The sequence below is a fragment of the Schistocerca nitens genome, chromosome 10, assembly GCF_023898315.1.
Source record: "Schistocerca nitens isolate TAMUIC-IGC-003100 chromosome 10, iqSchNite1.1, whole genome shotgun sequence".
NCBI classification, from domain to species: domain Eukaryota; kingdom Metazoa; phylum Arthropoda; class Insecta; order Orthoptera; family Acrididae; genus Schistocerca; species Schistocerca nitens.
In genome coordinates this window covers 22,758,201-22,770,633 of record NC_064623.1, presented here as the reverse complement: position 1 = coordinate 22,770,633, position 12,433 = coordinate 22,758,201, and the positions used below count along the sequence as shown (strand labels likewise).

The 12,433-nt window shown below is 44.8% G+C and overlaps 1 protein-coding gene across 1 annotated transcript in view; it reads left to right on the top strand.

Moving 5' to 3' along the window:
* Positions 1–12,433, top strand: part of LOC126210114 (uncharacterized) — an 86,895-nt gene that overhangs the window by 34,234 nt on the left and 40,228 nt on the right. The window contains exons 3-4 of the mRNA XM_049939258.1: positions 1,039–1,211; positions 8,942–9,069. Coding sequence (XP_049795215.1) covers positions 1,039–1,211; positions 8,942–9,069 — 301 coding nt within the window. The remainder of the gene's footprint in view (positions 1–1,038; positions 1,212–8,941; positions 9,070–12,433) is intronic.

Below are 12,433 nucleotides of genomic sequence, written 5' to 3'. Positions count from 1 at the left end.
CCGTGCCACCCAACGTGCTCTAGAAGGTGTAAGTCAACTACCCTGGCCAGCAAGATCTCCGGATCTGTCCCCCATTGAGCATGTTTGGGACTGGATGAAGCGTCGTCTCACGCGGTCTGCACGTCCAGCACGAACGCTGGTCCAACTGAGGCGCCAGGTGGAAATTGCATGGCAAGCCGTTCCACAGGACTACATGCAGCATTTCTACGATCGTCTCCATGGGAGAATAGCAGCCTGCATTGCTGCGAAAGGTGGATATACACTGTACTAGTGCCGACATTGTGCATGCTCTGTTGCCTGTGTCTATGTGCCTGTGGTTCTGTCAGTGTGATCATGTGATGTATCTGACCCCAGGAATGTGTCAATAAAGTTTCCCCTTCCTGGGACAATGAATTCACGGTGTTCTTATATCAATTTCCAGGAGCGTATGTAAAACTGCCCCAACACAAACAGGCTAGTTTTAAAAGGGCAACGATTAGACAAAGCATAATATTATTACACCAGTACATTGCAGTTCCAATACAATATTGACACTCATAAGAAAGAAGCTAGTGAAAACACGGGTAAGTCCGATTGTAAAACTAGAAAGCTTGAATGTCTACTTCTTCAATAGACAGCTGCGTGGTACATAATTCAACCCCAATAGCCGAAATGAATAACACATTGCTCAGCGTCCTGTGTAGAAGACCATGACCCAGTCACGCCTCAGGAACTTGCAATAACAGGTGCACTTCCGCACTCCGAGCCACATACACCGGTCAAATCCAGCTAACTCCACGCAAACACAAGTTTCACTCTCTGAGCAGCGACACGTACCGGCCGTTCCGAAGGCAAAACCCAGTCTGCCCGCCACCCCACCAGCACCACCACCGGCCAACGAGGCAAAGACAAGCAACGCCAGAGGGAAACAATCGATCCGGGTGAATCGAACGGAGAAGGCAACTGGCGCCGGCGCCTCCCCACGTATCACATCCCCTCTTACAATCAAATTTCAGGATTTCATTTGTTACACCAGCTGATTGCGTTTTGTTTTTAAAGGTCTAACATCACGGAGTGGAACGTGGAAACGCTGACCTCGGACGATCAGAGGTATCCTGTCCTCTTCAAATTACTGCGCACCCTTCGGCACATCACGAAAGCCATACGCCTAGGCAGAATATGCGCCGGGCGCCAAAAATGGAATTTTCTCCAGCGGCACTTGAACGAAACAGGTGAGATACATACGATTGCAGTCTTTCTCGGCGTATTCCACTGATCAATTATTCTCTGGTTATCAGCCGAGTGGTGGCGTCGTCTTGTCGCAACGTTTCAATGAGTTTCGTACCGATCATCTTCTGGCGAAGATGGGAGGGAATTGACACACTTCGCCAGAAGATGATGGGTACGAAACTCATTGAAACGTTGCCACAAGACGACGCCACCACTCGGCTGATAACCCGAGGAGAATTCATCAGCAAAACAGGTGAGTCTTTATTTGTAAGTAAGTTATTTGGGAATGCAGGCTTTCTCGGTGAACTTCAGTGGCTAAAATTTTCGAGGTATCAACCGAATCGCGGCGCCTTCGCTGGAAGATGACGAGTTAGAAATTCGAAATGTGGGAAAATTTCATCTAATATGGTATCCATGGCCCGCCCGGTTGGCCGTGCGGTATAACGCGCGACTTTCCGGGCGGGAAGGAGCGCCTGTTCCCGGCACGAATCCGCCCGGAGGATTTGTGTCGAGGTTTGGTGAACCGGCCAGTCTGTGGATGGTTTTTAGGCGGTTTTCCATCTGCCTCGGAGAATGCGGGCTGGTTCCCCTTATTCCGCCTCAGCGTCGGCGGTTGGTGCGCAAACAAGTTCTCCGCGTACGCTTACACCACGGAAACATAGGGGTTACACTCGTCTGGTGTGAGACGTTCCCTGGGGGATCCACCGGTGGCCGAACCGCACAATAACTCTGGGTTCGGTGTGGGGCGGCGGAGGGGTGAAGTGGACTGCGGTAGTCGTCGTGGGGTTGTGGACCACTGCGGCTGCGGCGGGGACGGAGCCTCTCTGTCGTTTCTAGGTCCCCGGTTAACATACAATACAATACATACAATGGTATCCATACATATTATAAAAAAAACTATGTGTAACTGTACGCATGTACACTGATCAGGCAGAACATTATCACCGTATGCTTAATAGCCAGTGTGTCCACATTAGCATGGATAAAAGCCGCAACGCGTCGTGACATGGAAGCAATGAGGCCTTGCTAGGTCTCTGGAGGGAGTTGACACACATCTACACACACAAGTCACCTAATTCCCGTAATTTTCGGGAAAATGGGGGGGGGGGGGCGATGAAATCTGACGCCACATTCAGTCATATCCCAGATATGTTCCATTGGGTTGAGATCTGGCGAGCTGGGGGACAGAACATCAATTATAACTCGCCACTGTATTCCTCAAACCACTCCATCACACTCCTCGTCTTGTGGCATGGCGCATTATCTTGTTGAAAAATGTCACTGGCGTCATGAAGGGGTGTACGTGGTATTTGTTGTATTCTCCAACAGTTTATTGAACGTAACTTCTTCTACAATACAATAGCTAGCTGTACAATAGATGTAGGCGTCCGTCGATCTAGCCGGAGATGCGGTTCCTCTCGGTCGGCTGGTACTTCGATCGGCGGTGCAGTACAGCGGCTTCGGTGATATCTTCTCGGAGACTCCGCTTTAGCGGTTGCCATTAGCAGCGGACGAAGACTGGTCTGGCTTCGACCGGCCGGGCCTATATAGTGAGCTGGAGCCAATAGAAACCCGGTTTAGAAATCCGTGGCTGGATATGTCGCGGCGACCTCTGCAAGGAAAGGTTCCTATTAATCGACTCGAATCTTCGGCGTGTTTCCTGATGTCTTCGCCTGTTTGGCTGTTGGTTTGTTTCCCTCATAGCGTGGCTGCTATGCGGTGCTGCCTGCCATTTAGGGGAACCCGATGGCAGACGGTACAGTATTGAAACAGCATACGATACTTCTTGGCCACCATGGTGCCTTGCACGAGCACCATTGGGTGCCCATGTCAATGTTCCCGAGTGCATAATGGAATGGCCACCAACTTGTCTCTGCCCAGCAGTACAGGTGTCAGGAAGCTGTTCCTATGTAGACGAAGGATTCGCGCCCTCCTGTCGACATGATGAAGGAAGTATGCCGGCCGGTGTGGCCGTGCGGTTCTAGACGCTACAGTCTGAAACCGGGCGACCGCTACGGTCGCAGGTTCGAATTCTGCCTCGGGCGTGGATGTGTGTGATGTCCTTAGGTTAGTTAGGTTTAATTAGTTCTAAGTTCTAGGTGACTGATGACCTCAGAAGTTAAGTCGCATAGTGCTCCTTGAACCATTTGAAGGAGGTATCGGGGTTCATCAGCCCATGCAAAGCCCTGCCACTGTGCTAACGAACAGTGCCGCTGGTCACGAGCCCATTTCAGTCATAGTTGTCTACGTTGTGTTGTTAACATTGGCACATGCATGGGTCGCCGTCTGCGGACGGCCATCGATGGAAGTGGTCGCTGCACTGTACTCTGCCCAGCATGAAAGTCTAATATTTAGTTCCATCACAGTTCGCCGACTGTTCTGTTTTACCACTCCGCCCAGCCTACGACAGCCGACATCTGTAATGAGGGGTGGCAGCCAAACCCGACGACGTCTGGACGTATTGAAGACACTCCCCACAGAACTGCTCGAAAAGCATACAAGTCGTGCAATTTACGAAATGCTCCGACAGAGACTCCTGCACATCACCATGTGGCCTCGGTCAAACTGAAATAGGTCGGGCACCTTCCCCATTCAACACACAGACAGCAGGCTCACTGATAGTACATGCGCCAAGCGTGTGTCTAACTAGCAGTCATTCCTCGTCAGGTGTCACTGATACACTACTGGCCATTAAAATTGCTATACCAAGAAAAAGCGCAGATGATAAACGGGTATTCATTGGACAAATATATTATACAAGAACTGACATGTGACTACATTTTCACGCAATTTGGGTGCATATATCCTGAGACGTCAGTACCCAGAACAACCACCTCTGGCCGTAGTAACGGCCTTGATACGCCTGGGCATTGAGTCAAACAGAGCTTGGATGCCCATGCAGCTTCAACACGATACCACAGTTCATCAAGAGTAGTGACTGGCGTATTGTAACGAGCCAGTTGCTCGGCCACCATCCACCAAACGTTTCCAATTGGTGAGAGATCTGGAGTATGTGCTGGTCAGGGCAACAGTCGAACATTTTCTGTATCCAGAAAGGCCCTTACAGGATCTGCAACATGCGGTCGTGCATTATCCTGCTGAAATTGAGGGTTTCGCAGGGATCGAATGAAGGGTAGAGCCACGGGTCGTAACACATCTGAAATGTAACGTCCACTGTTCAAAGTGCCGTCAATGCGAACAAGAGGTGACCGAGACGTGTAACCAATGGCACCCCATACCATCACGCCGGGTGATATGCCAGTATGGCGATGAGGGATACACGCTTCCATTGTGCGTTCACCACGATGTCGCAAAACGCTGATGCGACCATGATGATGCTGTAAACAGAACCTGGATTCATCCGAAAAAATGACGTTTTGCCATTCGTGCACCTAGGTTCGTCGTTGAGTACACCATCGCAGGCGCTCCTGTCTGTGATGCAGCGTCAAGGGTAACCGCAGCCGTGGACTCCGAGCTGATAGTCCATGCTGCTGCAAACGTCGTCGAACTGTTCGTGCAGATGGTTGTTGTCTTGCAAACGTACCCATCTGTTGACTGAGGGCTCGAGACGTGGCTGCACGATCCGTTACAGCCGTGCAGATATGATGCCTGTCATCTTGACTGCTAGTGATACGCGGTCGTTGGAATCCAGCACGGCGATCCGTATTACCCTCCTGAACCCATATTCTGCTAACAGTCATTGGATCTCGACCAACGCGAGCAGCAATGTCGCGACACGATAAACCGCAATCGCGGTAGGCTACAATCCGACTTTTGTCAAAGTCGGTAACTTAATGGTATGCATTTCTCCTCCTTGCACGAGGCATCACAACAATGTTTCACCAGACAACGCCGGTCAACTGCTGTTTGTGTATGAGAAATCGGTTGGAAACTTTCCTCATGTCAGTACGTTGTAAGTGTCGCCACCGGCGCCAAGCCTGTGTGAATGCTGTGAAAAGTTAATCATTTGCATATCACAGCATCTTCTTCCTGTCGGTTAAATTTCGCGTCTGTGGCAAGTCATCTTCGTGGTGTAGCAATTTTAATGGTCAGTAGTGTATATTCTCGAAGGGAATGGCGGAACCATTCTCGAACAGGCGATGAGTTCGTTGAGCCAAGGGTAATTCCTTTCTTATACTGTGGTTGCGTTCTTTATTTTTGTTAAGGTTTGAGCTTTTTACCTTATATTAATTTTTGTTCCCGTTCGTTTGGCTGTGAGGTGGAATTTGGATCCATACTGTGGAAAAAACCTCCCTAAAAACTTCAGTAGGGTTATTTGTATGTTAAACTAATCTATATTAATCTTCTTGCAAATTTTGATCCTGTAACTCCTGCGGCATAACTTGTACTTGCTGGGTTCTGTCATAGTTGTGCAGTAGCACTTGGTGGGAACGAATATTTGTTTTGGAAAATTAAGCTGCATCGGTGGTTGTTTTAACGAGTGCGTTGTTTATGATTCTGTTGTTAATCTAGATTCTCCGTATTTTGCTGTCACATATATCAGTCTCTCCTCTAGTGGCTGCACATATGCTACATGGTATGGATATCTTCTATTGGCTCTTGGACTAGTATTTATCGCTGTTCGTATCATTACGTTAAATATTTTTGGTGTGTGAACGTTTGAAAAAAAAGGGCTCCAAGCACTATGGGACTTAACATCTGAGGTCATCAGTCCCCTAGAGTTTAGAACTACTTAAACCTAACTAACCTAAGGACATCACACACATCCATGCCCGAGGCAGGATTGGAACCTGCGACCGCAGCGGTCACGCGGTTCCAGACTGTAGCGCCTAGAACCGCTCGGACACTCCGGCCGGCGGGTACTGAGAGAAAATGGTGTTTTGCATAACTGAAGGACCTCACTTCCAAGAATTTTAACTGCAAACACGGTCAATACAAGGAGCTGTAAATCAAAATGATGAATATCTCGTCTTTAACGTTGAACACAATGCTGAAAGGAGTACACTGGGTCGCACTTGTATGTGGCACCAGAATAAGATAAGAATATTAATAAATTAAAATGAAACTAGTATACTATAAACGACGAATGTCTCTGATAGGCTCGATAATGTGGATTGTTGACTGTGCGCGACCGTAGAGCCAGAGATACTGTTTCTGGTTTGAGAATGTAGTGTTGGAGAGAGCCGGGTGCACACTTGTAGGTAGCTGTGTGTGAGGGAAAGACGACGGGGTGGGCAGCTTCTGTGGTGTGCTGTGTGAAGTCACCAAGAGTTAGATCAATGCAGGTATGTCGATATTGTTGAACATGGAAGCAGAAGTCTTCATGTATGCGAGGTAAAGATTCTCAATTATTACGATTTATGTTTTTGCCAGAGCGTTAGTATAGGCGAGTTGGCTGACAATTAGTTATTGTTGAGTAACCCCACGATGTACGTAAACGGTTTTCACAGAAAGTCTACTTAGGTATTTCATTTTTGTAATGCTTTTAAGATTTGTTAACAGAGCTATGTGTAAATTGATGATTTGCATTTACGTTGGATTAATGAAGTTAGATAATACTTGCTGTTTAAATCTCATTGTTTGTGAATCAGTTGTGAGTGATGTAACTTCAATTGTCAGATGTTTTTGAAAAGACAAACTTAATTTGCAATATAATTTTGCTGTATGCAGTGAGTGCTAGTGATCCATCATAATAAGCAACGCCTCCCGATCCAGGTCATACAGTTTTCAAAGAATTTGGAATTTCTTAAATGTTCTAGTTCATCAGCCAAATGAATTTCATGTGCGTTTCAAGTATTATGGCCAGCATTGCACACTGCTGAGCCTGTAGTTAGTATATTTATATTTTTGTATGAGAGACCAGAATATACGCGTTCCACCGTTGCTGCTTTAGACGTAAGACCATTTAATTTAATTGTTACGTGTACAGGGAACAAACTTATTGGTTTTTTAACAGGGCTTTAGCATTCAGTGGTAAAGGGGGTGAATGTATTTTGCAGTGACTGTTTCTTTATTGGTATTGAGAGTTGCATTACCCAATCGATTCGTGTTAAGTTTTGCTAACAATTACACAGACTAAGAACACTACTTGCACTTACAACACGCCACACGACAATTCGAGTTCAGCAGTCATTCCACAGATCAGACATTCATGCAACTTAATCGTCAAGTCTATTATATCACTTTTTAAGGAACTTTACAATGTGGACATCTACATCCACACCTGCGTGATTACTCTGCTACTCACAATAAAGTGCCTGGAAGAGGGTTGAGTGAACCACCTTCAAGCTGTCTCTCTACCGTTCCACTCTCCAACGGCACGCGGGAAAAATGAGCACTAAATTTTTTCTGTGCGAGCCCTCATTTCTCTTATTTTACCGTGATGACCATTTCTCTCTATGTAGGTGGGTGGCAACAGAATGTTTTCGCAACCGGAGGAGAAAACTGGTGATTGAAATTTTATGAGAAGATCCCGATCGCAACGAAAAACATCTTTGTTTTAATTATTGCCACTCCAATCATGTCTGTTGCACTATCTACCCTATTTCGCGATAATACTGCCCTTCTTTGTACTTTTTCGATGTCATCCGTCAGTCCCACCTGATGCGAATCCCACACCGCACAGCAATACTCCAGAATAGGGCGGACAAGCGTGGTGTAAGCAGTCTCTTTGGTAGACCTGTTGCACCTTCTAAGTGTTCTGCCAAAGAATCGCAGTCTTTGGTTTTTTCTATCCACAACATTATCTGTGTGATCGTTCCAATTTATTTTATTTGTAATTGTAACCCCTAAGTATTAAGTCGAATTTACAGCCCTCAGATTTGTGTGACAACGCATAATCGAAATTTAGCTGATTTCTTTTAGTACTCAAGTGAATAACTTCAGGTTCAATTGCCACTTTTCGCACCATGTAGATATCTTATCTAAATAATTTTGCAATTCGTTTTGGTCTTCTGATGACTTTACAAGACGGTAAATGACAGCATCACCTGCAAACAATCTAAGACCGCTTCTCAGATTGTCTCCTATATCGTTGATCTAGATCAGGGACAATAGAGGGCCTATAACACTTCCTTGTGGAACGCTGGATATTACTTCTGTTTTTCTCGATGACTTTCCTTCTAGAACGACGAACTGTGACCCCTCTGACAGGAAATCACGAATCCAGTCGCACAACTAAGGCGATACTCCGCAGGCACGCAGTTTGGTTAGAAGACGCTTGCGAGGAACGGTGTCGAAAGCCTTCTGGAAATATAAAAATATGGAATCAGTCTGACATCCCCTGTCGATAGCGCTCATTACTTCATGGGTATAAAGAGCTAGTTGTGTTTCACAAGAACGATATTTTCTGAATCCGTTCTATGTGTCAATAAATCGTTTTCTTCGAGGTACTTGATAATGTTCGAATACAGTGTACGTTCCAAAACCATACTGCAAATCGACATTAGTGATATGGGCCTGTAATTCAGCCGATTACTCCTAAATCCCTTTTTGGGTATTGGTGTGACTTGAGAAATTTTTCAGTCTTTAGGTACGGAACTTTCTGTGAGCGAGTGGTTGTATATAATTGCTAAATATGGAGCTATTGTATTCTAAGTTTTTTTTAATAAATTTGGTGTATATTTCCTGGACTTTGCTTTGCTGACAAGTACCACTGCAGTTTTGCCTACATGTAGCATATTAACAGGTGAAGCCAGGAAGTGAAAGCTGTGTTTCTGACAGAAATCTGGTCAGTTGTGTAGTTCATTAGAATGTCGTCTGTCTTGTCCAGTACTGGAGGCCGAGGTGCCCGTCTACCTGGAACACGTCTCCAGCTACACACGGAATGTTGCCCAGTTGCTCTCACATGGTGTGAGGCATCTATCAGCAGCTTTGGTTCCGTTCGCATTCGACAACCTGGTAAGTGACGTTTCCCTAACTCAGTTTGTTATACGTAAGATGGGTGAGAAAATGACACACACATAGCCGCGTAAGTAGTCAGTTCTGAGAGTCTGCTTCCTATGTCTGATTCACACTGTCGTTATCTTTGCGTGTCCGATTGTGACGTTAATCATCTGTAAGAGTTCTGACTCTCCCGTACGTCTACGATACTTGTAGCGTTGTTAGAGAGAGAGAATGCAAGCTGAAAACGGATAAGGACGGTGAAAAAATTCGACCCTTTCGTCTTCCTCGTAATGTGTTAGCAGTCTGCTGAGTCAGAAATTGAATTACTAGTGCAGACTTCACGAAGAATATAATAATTCCAATCCCAAAGAAAGCAGGTGTTGACAGATGTGGAAATTACCGAACTATCAGTTTAATAAGCCACGGCTGCAAAATCATAACACGAATTTATTACAGGCGAACGGAAAAACTGGTAGAAGCCGACCTCGGGGAAGATCAGTTTGGATTCCATAGAACTGTTGGAACACGTGAGGCTATACTGACCCTACGACTTATCTTAGAAAATAGATTAAGCAAAGGCAAACCTACGTTTCTAGCATTTGTAGACTTAGAGAAAGCTTTTGACAATGTTGACTGGAATACTCTCTTTCAAATTGTGAACGTGGCAGGGGTAAAATACAGGGAGCGAAAGGCTATTTACAATTTGTACAGAAAGCAGATGACGGTTATATGAGTCGAGGGGCATGAAAGGGAAGCAGGGGTTGGGAAGGGAGTGAAACAGGGTTGCAGCCTATCCCCGATGTTATTCAATCTGTTTATTGAGCAAGCAGAAAAGAAAACAAAAGAAAAATTCGGAGTAGGAATTAAAATCCATGGAAAAGAAATAAAAACTTGGAGGTTCGCCGATGACATTGTAATTCTGTCAGGCACAGAAAGGACCCGGAGGAGCAGCTGAACGGATTGGACAGTGTCTTGAAAGGAGGATATAAGATGAACATCAACAAAAGCAAAACGAGGATAATGGAATGTAGTCGAATTAAGTCGGGTGATGCTGAGGGAATTTGATTAGGAAATGAGACACTTAAGGTAGTACAGGAGTTTTGCTATTTGTGGAGCAAAATAACTGATGATGGTCGAAGTAGAGAGGATATAAAATGTAGATAGCAATGGCAAGGAAAGCGTTTCTGAAGAAGAGAAATTTGTTAACATCGAGTATAGATTTAAGTGTAAGGAAGTCTTTTCTGAAAGTATTTGTATGGAGTGTAGCCATGTATGGAAGTGAAACGTGGGCGATAAACAGTTCGGACAAGAAGAGAAGAGAAGCTTTCGAAATGTGGTGCTACAGAAGGATGCTGAAGATTAGATGGGTAGATCCTATAACTGACGACGAGGTATTGAATAGGATTGGAGAGAAGAGAAATTTGTGGCACAACTTGACTAGAAGAAGGGATCGGTTGGTAGGGCATATTCTGAGGCATCAAGGGATCACCAATTTAGTATTGGAGGGCAGTGTGGGGAGGGTAAAAATCGTAGAGGGAGACCAAGAGATGAATACACTAAACAGATTCAGAAGGATGTAGGGTGCAGTAGGAACTGGGAGATGAAGAAACTTGGACAGGATAGAGTAGCATGGAGAGCTGCAACAAACCAGGCTCTGGAATGAAGACCACACACACACATATATATAAAAGAAAAGAAGCAAAAGGTAGGCCCGAAGCCTAATGTCTCTGTTATTTCTAAAACACAGTAAATAATTCACCCGTTTTTTTTATGAATAGCATATGTCGGACATTAACAAAGACATAGATGAATAAATATATTTATAAGCGCCCTGCAACCGTTTTTTCGTGTAACTGTGGAGTACTTATGGTCTGACGCCATCGATAGTAATCAGCCACTTTGACCTCCAATAACTCCTGTACTATTTACGTTACATGCCTGTAATTCGTACCAATTTAGGTTTACACTAATAGCTTTCTAAAGACATGGCGATCGAGAAAATCGGATGAAGCTTTTATACTTTGGAAATTCGTTGCTGGGTGTTACTTGTATAATTGAGCGTCAGATACTAAACTTTAAACTAACAAAGATATTGAAAAACTGATTACAACATCAGAATCTTAGCGCAAATAATGGTAATCTACATGTTTCTTTTTGAGAAATCATAGTTCATCTGGCTACTATTAATTTCTGTACGAACTGTGAAATGTCTGCCATTAAGGTTTCTCTTTGGCACTCGAGGGCGCCACAACCCGCCCGTTACCTCACTACTTCTCGAGCTTGGACCGTTCACAGTTTCTATTTTGCTTTTTATTTCACTGTACAGTACACCTTCTTCCTGTTCTCGTGCTTGATCTATGTTCAGCTTTTGACAGTCTGTACACTCTGCCCCCTTACCACTGAATCTGAGGGGGATGCGATGGGGAGTTTCCCATGTAAGAAGCAACGCGAACCATTTGATAATTAGTTGCTCTTCCGCGGTGCACGTAATACTGAGGTAAACAATTGTTTCACACCGACCACGGCACGCAGTACACCCTCATTCCCGTGGCACAACAAACACACTCTCGTTCTCAGTCCAGACTCTTCGTTGATGTTTTTTTCCCTGTCGATCTATCGGTATGTTTCTACAGCTCAACATATCTCGCTTAAAATTACACTTTCAAAACTTGACGAATACATCGATTTACATTGTAACACAAAATTGCAACCTCACATTATTCTGTTCAAGGGAAAAATTTTAAATAACGTGTTAATAAACGTGCGAGTACACAGCACCAGAAAAAATGAAAATAGGAATTACATTCACGACGACTACATCTCGACCTAATGTTTGAAACCATGTATCCAGCCTCGCTTATCCGCAGAACAAACAGGTTATATTCAAGGAAAAGGAACTCGTGAACAGTTTCTCAACGTACGACAAGGAATTGCGAGACCTTTGTGTTCTTGTCTTGTCTGCTTCCGTGACTATAGGAAAGTCTTTGACTGCATTGTCTGGGAAAAGTTGTGACAGGTACTTCAGAGTTTGGTGTCTCACCGCACTTGACAGTACTGATCAGAAGTTCACACAATAATCACCTCGCAGCTTCGAAGACAAGTGCTGGTACATCTGATTTCTTCAGCGTATCAAAAAGTCAGAGAGGGTTGAGTTCTATGCCCCCAACTGTACAATATTTATACAGAAAATTTTATAAGGAATGGTGGTGATGGCTGGTAGAATTTTTAACAAGCTCCGATTTTCTGTGGACACCATACCTGTACACAGCAGCGAAAATGAAGTTGCTGAGCTGTTAACAACAGTAAAGGACATTTGTCTATCATATGGGATGGACCTCAATCTCAACAAGTCGAAACACATAGTAAGTGACCGAGGAGT